The 13,715-nt window shown below is 33.4% G+C and overlaps 2 protein-coding genes and 4 non-coding genes across 6 annotated transcripts in view; all 6 read left to right on the top strand.

The window, feature by feature from the left end:
* Positions 1–1,950: 1,950 nt before the first annotated feature.
* LOC115244226 (kinesin-like protein costa) lies at positions 1,951–6,443 on the top strand. Its single transcript, XM_029821696.1, has 2 exons — positions 1,951–2,396; positions 2,571–6,443. The coding sequence occupies exon 2, from the start codon at positions 2,611–2,613 to the stop codon at positions 5,161–5,163; it is 2,553 nt and encodes an 850-aa protein (XP_029677556.1). The 5' UTR covers positions 1,951–2,396; positions 2,571–2,610; the 3' UTR covers positions 5,164–6,443.
* A 3,435-nt stretch (positions 6,444–9,878) lies between these two features.
* On the top strand, positions 9,879–9,951 carry Trnav-cac. Its single transcript has one exon. It is a non-coding gene; the product is annotated as a tRNA-Val (tRNA).
* Positions 9,952–10,147: 196 nt separating this feature from the next.
* On the top strand, positions 10,148–10,269 carry Trnal-caa. Its single transcript has 2 exons — positions 10,148–10,185; positions 10,225–10,269. It is a non-coding gene; the product is annotated as a tRNA-Leu (tRNA).
* A 277-nt stretch (positions 10,270–10,546) lies between these two features.
* Trnal-caa lies at positions 10,547–10,669 on the top strand. The gene is made up of 2 exons: positions 10,547–10,584; positions 10,625–10,669. It is a non-coding gene; the product is annotated as a tRNA-Leu (tRNA).
* A 220-nt stretch (positions 10,670–10,889) lies between these two features.
* LOC115244233 (odorant receptor 83a-like) overlaps positions 10,890–13,715 on the top strand; it is a 7,185-nt gene continuing 4,359 nt past the window's right edge. Inside the window, exons 1-3 of the mRNA XM_029821709.1 lie at positions 10,890–11,992; positions 12,247–12,536; positions 13,252–13,711. Of these exons, the coding sequence (XP_029677569.1) occupies positions 11,919–11,992; positions 12,247–12,536; positions 13,252–13,711 (824 nt within the window). The 5' untranslated portion in view covers positions 10,890–11,918. The remainder of the gene's footprint in view (positions 11,993–12,246; positions 12,537–13,251; positions 13,712–13,715) is intronic.
* On the top strand, positions 11,114–11,185 carry Trnae-cuc. Its single transcript has one exon. It is a non-coding gene; the product is annotated as a tRNA-Glu (tRNA).

Raw genomic sequence — 13,715 nt, 5'->3', positions numbered from 1 at the left:
TATGAATATTTCGGACATTTTCGTGTAATAAATTATTTTGTATTACATTTTAAATTATATTTTATATTAACCTTTATATTATATTTTGTAATATATATTTGTAATATAATTAATTCTATATCAGATATATAGAATTAATTATAATATATTTGTAATACATATTTATATATTTTGTAATATATTTTGTAATATACTTTGTACAATATGTTTTTAAGTCTTTTGTAATATATTTTGTAATTATACATTATATAATTTCTAATTATATATTATATACATTTTATATAATTCTTTGTATATTATATTTTTTATTAGGCATATTTGTAAAACCTGTTTATTGAAAGAAACCTATATATCATAAAAAAAAATTATTAAAATAGAAATTTTTCCTCCTCGATGGTATCTCCACCTTAACGATGGCATTTGCCGGGTGAGGAGGTTTGTGTGCTTTAACGAACCTGAGAGCTATGCCGGCGGTAATGTATATAGCGTTTTCGAATGAAGCAAGTTTGTGATCGTTCTGAGATCGATATTAATGGCGTCATATATTTCGTCTTGGGGGTTATTAGGAATACTTGAATTATTATAGATTAATGAATGAAATACTTGAATTATATAGATTAATGAATGAAATACTTTAGTAATCGTATGATTGATTAATCAGGGCAAAGAATAATCTTCTGTATTTTAAAGACAAAATAACGTCAAAGATGGAGAACGTACTTTATATTATTTATATTAATCAGATTCTTTCAAATATCTATTTTTGGTCAAATATATATTCATAGTAAATTAGGTTTAATTGCTCTCAAAGCGTTCAAACTTGCTTCACTCAAAAACGTTAAAATAGTTACCGGTAGGGTCACCCATGCCGGACAGGTCGAAGGGGAAGAGTCAGACTAAGAGAGATACTATAGTTATATTTTTTATATTAATATTTTTTCAAATAAAATGAAAGTAAAAAATAAAAAAACAATAATAGAGAAAAGGGAACTTTAGTCGTTTTTGAAATTAATGTCGTATAATTACAAATATAAATGTCCCGAGAAAAATATTATTTTCGCATTTCCGGCCTTTTAATTAAAATTCTGAGTGAAATACCACAAGATAGAAAAAACACTCTTAACATTTTATACGTTAAAAAAACAATATTGCGTAAGACACCGCGATTTTTTGACATTGTATGACATTTTGCGAAAATCTGACAGTCGGCAATCATATAAACATGCAAAAATTGATTAATGCTATCAACAATTAAAACTTCTTAAAAAACAATAGAACACGGTTAAAATCGTAGAAAAATATAATTAATATATAATTATAAAAAAAAAAAAAATAATAATAGAAAGCTAAATAAATTAAAAGCATAATTTGATAATGTTTAAAATGCTTAATACTTAATTTTGTTTCAAAAATAAGAAAAAAGTGACAGCAATTTATTACAAATATTTTCTACACGTTATATTTAAGAATTAGGAAAAAAATTATTAAGAAAATTAATTTAAGAAAATTTATTATTAATTTTACATGCGCATATACATAAAAATACTTCAATTATAATTTATTATCGCTGTAGTATATACATAGACTGACAAAACATCACGCGTAGCTAATAAGACATTAATAAATCCATAATATTTCTCTTTTGATCCACAATTGTATATTTAACACGGACATGCACCAACCGGCCGTTTTACCGTGGCACCGAAAAGTAAATCTGGTTATGTAGTTCCGCCGGCTCTAAAATGGATCTAGTTGACGCTACTGTACGAGATAGAAAAGGCGTCTTTCGAAAAATGTCGGCGTGGTCTCTCTCAGGCTTCTCTCTGGTAACGAACACGAATGTTGAGTATTTTATTCTATGAAATCACAAGTTTATTACCGATAATGCAAAAATTGTACATACCAGCAGCGAGTTCTTTTTTTCAACCACACTACTGCACACTTCCATAAGGTTGGTCATCTTTAATAGTACCTCGTCGGTGCCTAACCTGACGTCGTTGATGTATCGTGTAATATAAATAGTGGAGCGCCTTTTAATTTCGTTATTTATTGTCATTCCGATGTTTCGCAAATAAATATTTAATTGTCATTTTTATGGAAATGACTCATTTTATGACGTAGTATTGTATGTAGTATATATATATACACACATACACAATTTCATTCTTGGAATTCTATTCTGTGGACATTGCTCGATATAGTTGGCATTGACTCTTTTGCTAGCTTGAAAGTTTTTAACAAACAGATTTCGTGAAGATTAAACCCTCGTGGTTTCTATTTGTGAAGTCGTGAAATATAAAAATCATCGTTTAATATGCGTTGTGCAACCTTTCTGTACAACAAGAAATTTTGGAACATGATTCTGAGACGTGGGAAATAAATTAGAAATTTTATTAGTAAGTACCCTAAATATTAATTTATTATCCAAACAATTTTATTACAATTTTGTGGCAATCTTATTTTTATACAATATGATATTACACATGGGATATTAATTTGAAACACAATAGTTTCTATTGTCACAATAATTTTGCTTAAGCATAACAATGAAATAAATGAAAATTTTGTAGGTTCAAATTTCCTTGTTTGAGCAGACAAGTCCTTTGTTGCATGAGATTATATGAGGCGGATAAAATGATGCATTGCGGGCCATGGAGTCAATATCAAGCAATATTGAATAATCATCAATGTTATGCGGCATACGTTGAGACGATGCCATCCTATCGTGATCACGAACGTCATCAATTAATCGAAGAGGAAAACGAACAGGCCGGTGACGAGACGCACGACACAATGACACCTGCTACTTCTGGAGAACGTAGTTCTAGCGCAGATCTATTTAGATTAGAATTTGCAGCTGCTCAATGGTCTAAGTTGGTCTCTAATGCGGAAGGTCTATTTACAAAACTCATGACTAATAATATCTTGCCACATACCGAACAAGATCAAATTGAGCAATGGTTGTGCATGAAACAAGAGTACGAGGAATGTATAGCTAGCGATGAGACCACTAGTTTGCAAGGATATGCAGAGAATACAAGGAGATCATTGGAATGTATTGAGGAAGTAACAGAAACTGATGAAAAAACGGATGAATCTGCAAATCAAGTAAAACTTAAGCTTAATTCCAATTGTACCTCCAGTTCGGAGAGCGAACTATCCGAAGCCGATGAGGACGAAGATGAAGACGACGAAGAGGATCAAAGTGATGCGAGCTCAGAAAGTCCAGATTTTCTAGAGAAGCTGGATGAGTTTATGAACAAGTTTAAAATAGAAACAGATATAATTGTCGGTTCTAAAAAGGACGATTTCAGAGAAACAAATATCGGGCTTATATCTCCTCCAGTGACAAGATCCGTGAATAATAATTATGTACCAGTAGCTCATCCTATACCATTAAGGAATCCAAATTCTAGGAGAAATTCTATGCTTCCTGGTTCTGATATGTGTAATGAGGTATTAGTCTTCAACGACAGTTTAAAACCTTGTCCCAATCAAATTCTAGGAAACCATATGTCAGAATATACTAAACCATGTGTGTTAGATAATCGTGAATCGGAAATTAACATTAATGATAATGCCATTAATGAAAATTTTCTTGCAATACAAAATGACAATTCACCAGATTTGTTACTTGATGCTCTCAAGACCACAGAGATACCTGAACCTATTAAGGAATTGAAAGCCCTAACATTAAATAATGAAGCGAAGCAAACACAAGTAAAGAGAATTCAATCAAATTTGGATGGAGCGCATAAACGTATTGAAGAACTGCAAACGACAATTAAAATTAAGCAACGTTTTATAGCGGATATGATTAAGAATTCTGATACACGCGCTAATGCGAAGCAAAAATTCCAACGTAAACGAAGTAAATTGGAAGAAGAATATTATAATAAGAGAACACAATTAGTGCAGGCAGAAAATGCATCTATGTACAGAGAACCTGAGGAGAAATCGGTACACAAGAAGGAAATCGAACTAATGAAAAATATGGCGATACACTACGAGAAACGATTAATGGATATAGACAAGATAAAGCAAATTGCGGGCGATTCAGCGAAAAAAGTTTTGGAGCTTGAAGCGTCACTAAATACTTCCAAGAAGCAGATGGATAAATTGAAGCGGCAACTAAAACGGGAAGAAGAACGTAAAAAGCAATTGGAAGAAGAACTTGCAAAGGATCAACAGAAGATTCGCGAGCTCGAGGAAAAATACAACTTAACTGCTTCCAAGTTGAAGGAAATGCAATCGGAGAGTGAAGATGAGAAACATAATACGAAATCGAAGACTGATTGCTCGGATAAGAAGAAGAATTTATTAGATGTAAGTGCGAGAATATCTCATCTGGACCACGTTTTGAAAGAAAAATCAATGGATTTGGAGAGAACCGCGGACACAGATGAGAAAGAAGCGCTACGGCACGAGATTAGAAATTTGAGGCACACCCGGGACTGTTTGGTAGACGAGAAATGTGATTTGGATGAAAAATTCCAAAAGGAGAGAACCCTGACTACGGTCGAGGAACGTAAATTGCTGGAATGCGGCGAAACCATCGAGGCTATCGATGCAATGATTGAGCACAAAAACGAAATGATCTGCGGACGAAAAGATTTCGATGAGAATCAATCTCAACGTGAGAAGGGCGAAAGGATGCTAATGGAACGCTTGAAAAAACTCTCTCACGGTGAAATAATAACGTTATTTATGAAGTACTTTCGCAAGGTAATTGATTTGAAGGAAAGTTCGAAAAATCTAGAAGTTCAAATAACGGAGCTGGAGACGCACATCGCGAATCAGGATTGGCGGCTGATGGAAGCCGAGAGACGAATGGTCTTGATGCAAAAACAGTACGAGGACAAGTTGCATCATGTGTTCAGGCACTTTGCGGAGGAGACGAGCAGCTCCGGTCACGAGAGATTGGATAAGGATTCCGAACTCGCGAGGTGCAAGAAAGAGAACAGGGCTCTAAAGAAACGATTGGCGGACGTCGAGGCTCTACTCAAAGGTACAACACCCCCACGTGTAGCTAGTCCCTGTAGAGCTTTACAGCAGGGATTAAAACAAATCGCGCCCAATACTCGTTCGACAACTAAGGTAACGAGACAGCGGAATAAGCTGATAATTCAAAAGACGACCGACTGCGATAAAAGAAAAAAGTGAGTTTGTTAAGAAACGTTAATTTCTTTTTTGTTGCGTATTGGTAGAGAGTGATTTGTTTAAATCTTTTATTAAATATACACTTTTTATAAATTCTATATTTCTACATAATATCATTCTCTTCATAAGTATTAAAATCCGACAGACTGTATATAGAATTAAGTTTCGCTTTTAAATACGGAGAAAAAAATAGTAATCTCATAATTTATATGGATTATATAACGTGTGATAAGTTTTAGTCCTGAAGAGTGATTATATATATATATATATACTTATTCTGTATTTTTGTAGGATATGTATCGCTATGTCCTAAGAACATATTAATCTTAACACTTTGCGAGATGTACCAATACATTAATATTGGTACGTTTGTGTTGATATTAGGTAGGTGTTAATATTAGATATTTGTTTATACGCAATTAATTAGTTTAATAATTATTACACTCGTTAAAAGATAAAATTCATATTCACAAAGCCGGATTTACTATGTACATTTAGTTGCATGCGATTTACCCACGTTGCATTATTTATTACACGGTATATGTAATCGTAATTCCAAGCTCGTAATTATTAATATTTAGGAAAACAATATCTAGGAATCTCGTTTGCAAGCGTATTTGCATGCTGCTCATAATATCGCGTTATTATTTTTAGCAACTATAAATATTTATCACGTTCACGATATAATAAGATACAGCATGATTGTTTCGTGACAAAAAAATTTAGATCTTTACACGTTTTGCGAATAGCGATGCTCAATTATATACATTAAATGGTAGCATTCGGCATTCGAGAATTAATTTTGGCCAAATAATTTTTAAATGCGGATGCGATACAGTCAGGAAATTATATTGTTTTAGTTGGAATTAGGCCGTTAAAAATGTAGTTATTGAATAACAGTAAATCTTACTAGGATATACCAGAAGAATGGATTCCTACAACATCGTGGATTCTGCCCATTGATTGTATTTCCTATTAACGCGACTATTGATACACAACACGCATAATATCGATGCATCCCGATTACATTAGTATTGTTCATGTATGTATTCGAAAGATACATTCAAGATGGACTCTACCGATCTCCGTATTATTAGCTCTCGCACTGAATTGTCTATCAAATTATTTATATCACTTGTAATGCATTTATCCATATGACGAATTTTTCTTTTCTTTTATGTATTTGAAACGTTAATTATGCCACTTTTACAGAAATTATTCTAGTATACATAATCTCTTCTGTCAAAAATATATGTTTTATTTATATTTTATAAATGAAGAGGGCAAAGAAAGAGAGAGAAAGGAAAGAAAGAGATATATATGTATATTATATTATATGAAATATATATGTATAATATATAAGAGAGATTATGTATACTTTACGATGTTAAAAACTTGTAAAAGCAAAAGATTGATGAAATGATTTTGGTTGAGCGAGAATTAATATCATTTCGTCAAATGTATAGAATAGTCTCGATTGTTTAGCATTAGTTTAGCATTGTTTGACATTAGTCACACATATGATTCTGGATTTTGAGTTGATTAAGATATCAATCCACTTCCAATATAATTTATTGTAATTTTGTAAATAAATCGATGCTATATGCATATAAATTCTCGTTTCTTCTAGCTGATTAATTTTTCGAACGCGTTAATAATTCATTATAAAACAAAAATTTCTTACAAACTTGTGTCATTTTTCCAAAGACGACTTTCATAGATCTGATTTAACTAAATATACAATACAATACAATACAATTAATAAGAGTGGAATGGATTTATATTGAGATTTATAAATTGAAATAAATATATCTCATATGATGTTGATTTAAATATATAAAGTATTTCGAACATATATCAACTGTCCTCTGATTCATAGATGTCAAAAGTCAAGGATTTTGAAAAATGGCATTTCAGTTTCTATCGATATTGCTTTAATATCGATAAAAATTGAGACAAATAATAATCTCTTATCAAACTTTCGTTAAAGAAACATCAAATTTGTCGTGAAATTTATAACTGAACGAATATATTTCGAAGTATATTTATCAGTAATACCATAAAGTGTTTTATTCTCAAAATGTTATCGGAATTGGTACGGTAAAATCAGGTAAGGGGAGATTGTAAATGGACCTCCGCAGCATCAATATCTACTGAGGGTGACGGATCGTGCGATTACACATGTGTTTCCGAACGTGCATGTGCGTATATCAATATGTGCGAATCGTTGTTCCAAATTTGCGCCCGCTAAGTGGCCGAGAAGTACATTTCACGGTACGATGCCCACGAATTGGTAGCCGCATCTTGAAGACGCGCATAATTTCCCGACGTATTTGGTACCGATGATCGATCCGAGATCAATTCTAGTGTCCAGCACCGTTATCATGCTCGGCACGCGTGAAAACGGGGGTGATCCAGATTTCGAAAGAATACGAGACATTGCATTGTGTGTTGGAGCGCATCATCGGACACAATAGCGGATTTTATAACTTTTTTGGTATTATTTTTGTATTATTTATATATACGATGAAACGCGATCCCCCCTTGACCGCACCGCTTTTATTCTACCATATAAAGACGCGAGCAACCTGAATTCTTTCCGCGTTCAATAAATAAAAGTCTTTATGTAATCCCTACATTACGATAAGACTAAGCCGTTTAACGGCTTTTTACGCTTGTAACGTTTTTTTTCTTTTTATTGAAGCTCCTGCGTTTCGATCCTCCAATAAATTTCAGATTTAACGACCACGCGATCAGCTGGTGTGTCAATTAAAATATACCAATATAGATTCGAAATGTATTCCTTATTTTCGCTTGCTCTTATCTTTTCTGCTAACATTATATAAATCGGCTTCAATACGTACATATGTACGATAATAATACGTGAATCTTAAGGAGAGAGGATATCTTTAAAGCAAAAAGAAAATAGATGCGATAAATCGCTTGCGCTCAATATAAACAAAGTAACTGTTTAGTACTAGTTTCTATATAGATTTACGAAAAAGGTTTTTTTTTGTTTTACTACGATTCAACAGCCTACATGCAAAATTTCGAGATGCTATCAACGGCATGCTCTTTCTTTAATTATTTCTTTATTGATTCTGAAACAGAAGCTAAAAAAAAAAATTGACAAAGTGGCGGCAAAAAAAAGGAATTTTCGGCTTTTTTAAATTTTTGTTTATATGACCAAGTATATTTTCTTGACAAAATTTAGATTCAGTTGCAGAGAAATTAATTACATACCATCTAAAAAAAATAAACTTATTGATATTTATATTCGTTCTTGAGAAATCATGGTAAAATAAAAAAAAGTTTTTATTACTCTGTATATCTTACAATTAGTAAACAAACTTTTTTGCAACTTTAAGTATCTCATTTTTTTTCATAAATCTATGTAGAAACTATGTAATATTCACATTGAACGGTAAATTCATTTATATTTGTCAAACAATTTGTCGCACAATTTGTCGCAAGATTAATTTTTTTGTCATATCCATTTTTTTGCAGCTTCAAATATATCCATTCCTTTATAAGCTATTAAATCAATTGTGTTTCTTGTTTATTAAATTAAATATTTTAAATGCTGTATAATTTGTTAAATAATTGTCCGACTTTGATAATATGATGAACACTTCGCCGCGCAGTAATTTATTACTTCCAATAAAGCTATTACGTTATTCACATACATTAATAACTCTTATATTATTTCTGCAAGAGAATTTTAAGTACATGTATAAGTAATAAGAGGAGTCTTCTCTTTTTGACTAAAACAGACCGTTTTTGTGGTAAAAAATGTTTCACGGAAGAGACGCATTAATTGAGTTTCGAGAAAAATGGACAGGGCAGGCACCAGGCGAACGAAATTCGAAATGAGAAAGGAAATTAACGTTTGCAATTTTTGCACACGCACGAATCGTCCAGGGACATGAGGAAGATTGTCGGATATCCTTAATAATTCACGACTGTCTTGATGCCATACATTTTTGCTCAAACATGATATTTATCATTTATCCAAACAGTTATCATTGCAATCATCTCTATATGTGTTTTCACGGCAGGAAGAATATATTACATATACATATATAAGAAATACAATCGTCAACGAGATGAACTGAGCACATCCGAGTACTATAATTCACAGATAATTACAATCGTAACGCGATATTATTATCTGGATCGGAATGTAAATCTTCGTACCATGACGTATCTCGAGACGGTGGGAATTCCGCGGATCCATCGAAGCGATGGTCCAATTTAGTATCATATATACGTGCAATTTACAATACACAATTCAAAGGATACTAAAATATTTCCAGCATACCGACTATGCATTTCGTGACGAATGATCGTGCGAATTCCAGGAATTGATTTGCCGATGTAACGGCATTATATTTCTTTAAATCTATTATTACAATTTTTTTTTATTCATTACAGAGGGAAGTCGTTAGTTTTATATATAGTTAAAAAAATAGTTATTATTCATAAATTATATAACTTAATAGAAGAGAAAGGTATATGCAATTTATAATGTACTTGAATTTTTTTTCTTATATTTCTTGCGTTTTGTATTAATTTGCACTAATTATCTTTTATTAATTATTTCATTTTTTTTTATATATAAACAGAACATGCGTTTTGACAAGTTACATTACGGAATTTTGTTATTAAAATTCTTATATACGCTTTATCTGCCATGTTAGAAGAAGTACTTTCGACAAGTTTCCGTAGTGTAGTGGTTATCACGTGTGCTTCACACGCACAAGGTCCCCGGTTCGATCCCGGGCGGAAACATCTTTTGTCGTCACGAAATTTTTTTTTTTATATCTTTTACAGTTTTATATATTTTTGTTATCTAATGCTCTTCAAGTTGTGTACTTTACAATAATATTAAAATATCTTTATATTTTTTGAATGCAATATAAATATATATTATATATATTCAAGCAGTCATTCTAATGAGATGATTTTAACGAGCATGAGTTCAACTGTCAGGATGGCCGAGCGGTCTAAGGCGCCAGACTCAAGGTTCACACCTTCTCGGTTAAAGACCGAGTTTTCCGAGTGTTCTGGTCCTCTCTGAGGGCGTGGGTTCGAATCCCACTTCTGACAAATTCTTTTGCTCGTAACAACATTATAAATGAACATTATAAAAAAAAATAAGTGTCTATGAATTTATTTAAAATTTTGCATAATGTTTCGTATTTTATCAAAGGAAAAATTTTTCGGCAAAATTTATAAGTATTATAACTTATTTTTTTACATAATGTATACTATCTGTCGGAAATGTGATATTTATTTATGCAAATCTTTTACATATTGAAACTTGATATATATTTTATCACATGTATGCGCGTTATATGGATTATTAAAATACGCACAAGCAAGTGTCAGGATGGCCGAGCGGTCTAAGGCGCCAGACTCAAGGTTCGTAACCTTCTCGGTTCAAGACCGAGTGAATGGGGCGTTCTGGTCCTCTCTGAGGGCGTGGGTTCGAATCCCACTTCTGACAAATCTTTTGCCCAATGATATATTTTACTATTATTATTTTTACGTCAATAATCGATAAATATGTGATTAAATGCAATAAATTTATCGTCAAGTATGTATTGGTTAACTTTCGACAGTTCGATTCTCTTTATGATTAATATTTTTTGTCACGCTTTCACGAATTTTTTTTTTTTTTTGTAATACATATACATAATATTTATGTTTTATAGCAGCAATTATTATAACTTTATCTATAATAATTATATTATTGGATATAAGATAAAATAGTAATTTTACTTATTATTAAGTCTTTTATAACGGATTTTTGCAGGATTGTTATAATATAGCATTATTGAAAACTACACCATATTTTAGATATATAAAAATATTTACAATATATAAATATATTATAATTGATGTACAGTAGCTCACTATTTCTTAAATTTTCAACAATGTCCTTACATAATCCGGTATGGTCTAGTGGCTAGGATACCTGGCTCTCACCCAGGAGGCTCGGGTTCGATTCCCGGTACCGGAATCTAATTTTTTTTTTTACGTGAAAAAATTATTTTATTTTTATTTAAATGTTATAATGTTACAATTACCAAACGTAAAAGTTATCAAGTCTGTATAATTATACATAAATGTCTGTAGCAATTATTTCCCGTTTTTACCGGCTGTAAATCAAAAACGTCGTTGATATAAATTCAACACGATTGACGATACTGCTATAGATGCAATGCGTGTGTGTGAAAATCGTCCTATAGTAAAGCACACATCATTAAATTTGCAAAAAAAGCGAGTTGCTTATTTCTTTAAGTGGAAAACGATACATCGTTTCAGACGCTCGTCAATCGCAACTTGGTAAATTATTTCCGTACATTTGCCTCTTTCCGTAGTAAAACAATCTGTCAAGCGTGTATGAAATGAAACGAATCGTGGGGAGATTGCGGGTAAGTGCATTACAGTGCAATTACCGGCACTTTAGTAAATTATCGACAGAGAGGAATAAGCGAGGGAAACGACGCACGTGTCGCGACGAGGGCGCGGGAGAGTCTATAATTCGAAGGAACGACAATAAAATCGCGTGCCTGGTTTATCACGGGTGATTTTTCGCTGGGAGGCGAAAGTATTAATTCAGACAACCCTCGATGCAACGCTGAACCTATACGCCGTTTGAGGAGTTGCACCCACGCGACATAGGTGACCTCTCATGCCCTAGCACGTGTCCTTTATCGCTGTCGTAGTCACGAAGCCGAAGTTGCGTAGGAATGTCACAAAGGACGACCAGCAGCCGTTTGGAGCAGTTTCGAAAATTGAGTGCTCTGCACATCACTTATCTCAAGTGAGAATCCACTACATATATATTATATCACGTACGTGCGTGTTCGATTGATCGTTCATCACGTGTATGTGTGTGTTTTTATAGATTATATTGATATATCATTAATATATATTGTCTCTCGTTAACCTCTATAATAAATGCATCTCGAAATTAATGTCGATTAATATTGCAATTTACGATTTTTTTTTGATTAAACTTTAAAGTTCGTCTCTCTACGTGATCATCCTTTAACATTTTATATTTTATATTCACAGGTACATTGGCTTATGGGCTCTTGATTCCGATTCGTCCGCGCTGTCGAAATGTTTATACTTTGCGTATAACAAATTTATTCTGATAATTATGCTCGTCTTCATGGTGACTTTGCTGGCTGATATTTGTTCGAGCTTCGACGATTTGTCGATCGTTACGGACGACGGATGCATCTTCGCCGGGATCGTCGTCGTGTTTTTCAAAGTGATGATCTTCCAAACACGCCGTGAGCAGATCGTGCGATTGCTCTGCGAAACTATCGACGGCTGCGATCAACTCTGCAAATTTTCCGGTAAAAGTACTGATGTATTATTTAAATATCGATAAAAACATACGTAAAACGCTAGAAAGATCAATTTCTAATATTCAAAAATATTATTATTCAAAAATTCAATAATTATTTTTAAAAATTCCTACAAATTATCTTTTTCTCTGCTAGAGTAGACTGGGCCTTTAAATGCCGAGTCATATATAAATGTATATTCTCTGTTAAGTAAATACGATGACTGGACAGTGCGTAATTTTGTGCTTTAATGAGATCCGCGCGTCGAAAGGGACAGTGCGCGAAAGGGCCATCTTTCAGCTCGTAGAGTTGTCCGTTAATTCAGAACCACTTGAGTAATTTTTCCTCTGTCAGTCCTTGTTGCGACGTATCTCCTTGACACGCGATTAAAGATCTACGCGCTCACTCGCGCAGAATTACTCGACAGTTTGCATAATCACGCTTGATATACACATCTGTGGTGACACGTGACGTTTCTTTGAAGCTGTATATCGTGTTTCACTAATTCTAATATCGCATCGCAGAAAATACACACCAGCAATATTGATCATGACTAAGATTGTACTTTCTTCTTGAATCCTTATCTTCTCGTCCGATCGTTGTACTCGATCGGAAATGTATTATTTCAATGTATTTTAATATTTCATATATTTGCTGTTAACTACGCGCGATTACAATTAATTGATATATATTTTTATTTTTTTATTTAATTACATTACTCAAGTTGGCGGCGAGGACAAAATTCTGGGCAAGTATCTGCTGCTATGTCGCGTAACCTTTTACGGATTCAGCACGCTGGGCTTTTTTCTTGTAATCGCCCTGCTGTTTCTCGTACCTGTGGAGGATGGCGGACTTCCGGTCAGGGCACTGTATCCATTCGACACGACCAAGTACCCGTGGCACATGATCGGTTTCTTCGTCGAGGCCTGCACTGTTTCCGTCGGCATGACGGCCATCATTGGGATGGATAGTCTGCATACCAATCTTTGCAATCTGTTTCTCGTGCAACTCGGGATCTTGAGCGAGCATTTCGAAAGCTGCGGCAGCAACGGTATAGACAAGCGGGACGATTTAGATGCTCGTTACGAGATATCATCTTCTACGGTCGGGAAAAGAAATAATCGCGAAAGAGATAATTACGATCCGGACGGGATTCGTCACGGCGGCGACGGCTTCGTCAAGCGGTTC

The sequence above is a fragment of the Formica exsecta genome, unplaced genomic scaffold, assembly GCF_003651465.1.
Source record: "Formica exsecta isolate Colony F162 unplaced genomic scaffold, ASM365146v1 scaffold80, whole genome shotgun sequence".
In the NCBI taxonomy this organism is placed as follows: Eukaryota; Metazoa; Arthropoda; class Insecta; order Hymenoptera; family Formicidae; genus Formica; species Formica exsecta.
This window is presented reverse-complemented; position numbering and strand designations above follow the sequence as displayed.

What these genes read in the sequence shown, in the direction of transcription:
- LOC115244226 (XM_029821696.1), top strand. Translation starts at nt 2,611, where the DNA reads ATGAGATTATATGAGGCGGATAAAATGATGCATTGCGGGCCATGGAGT.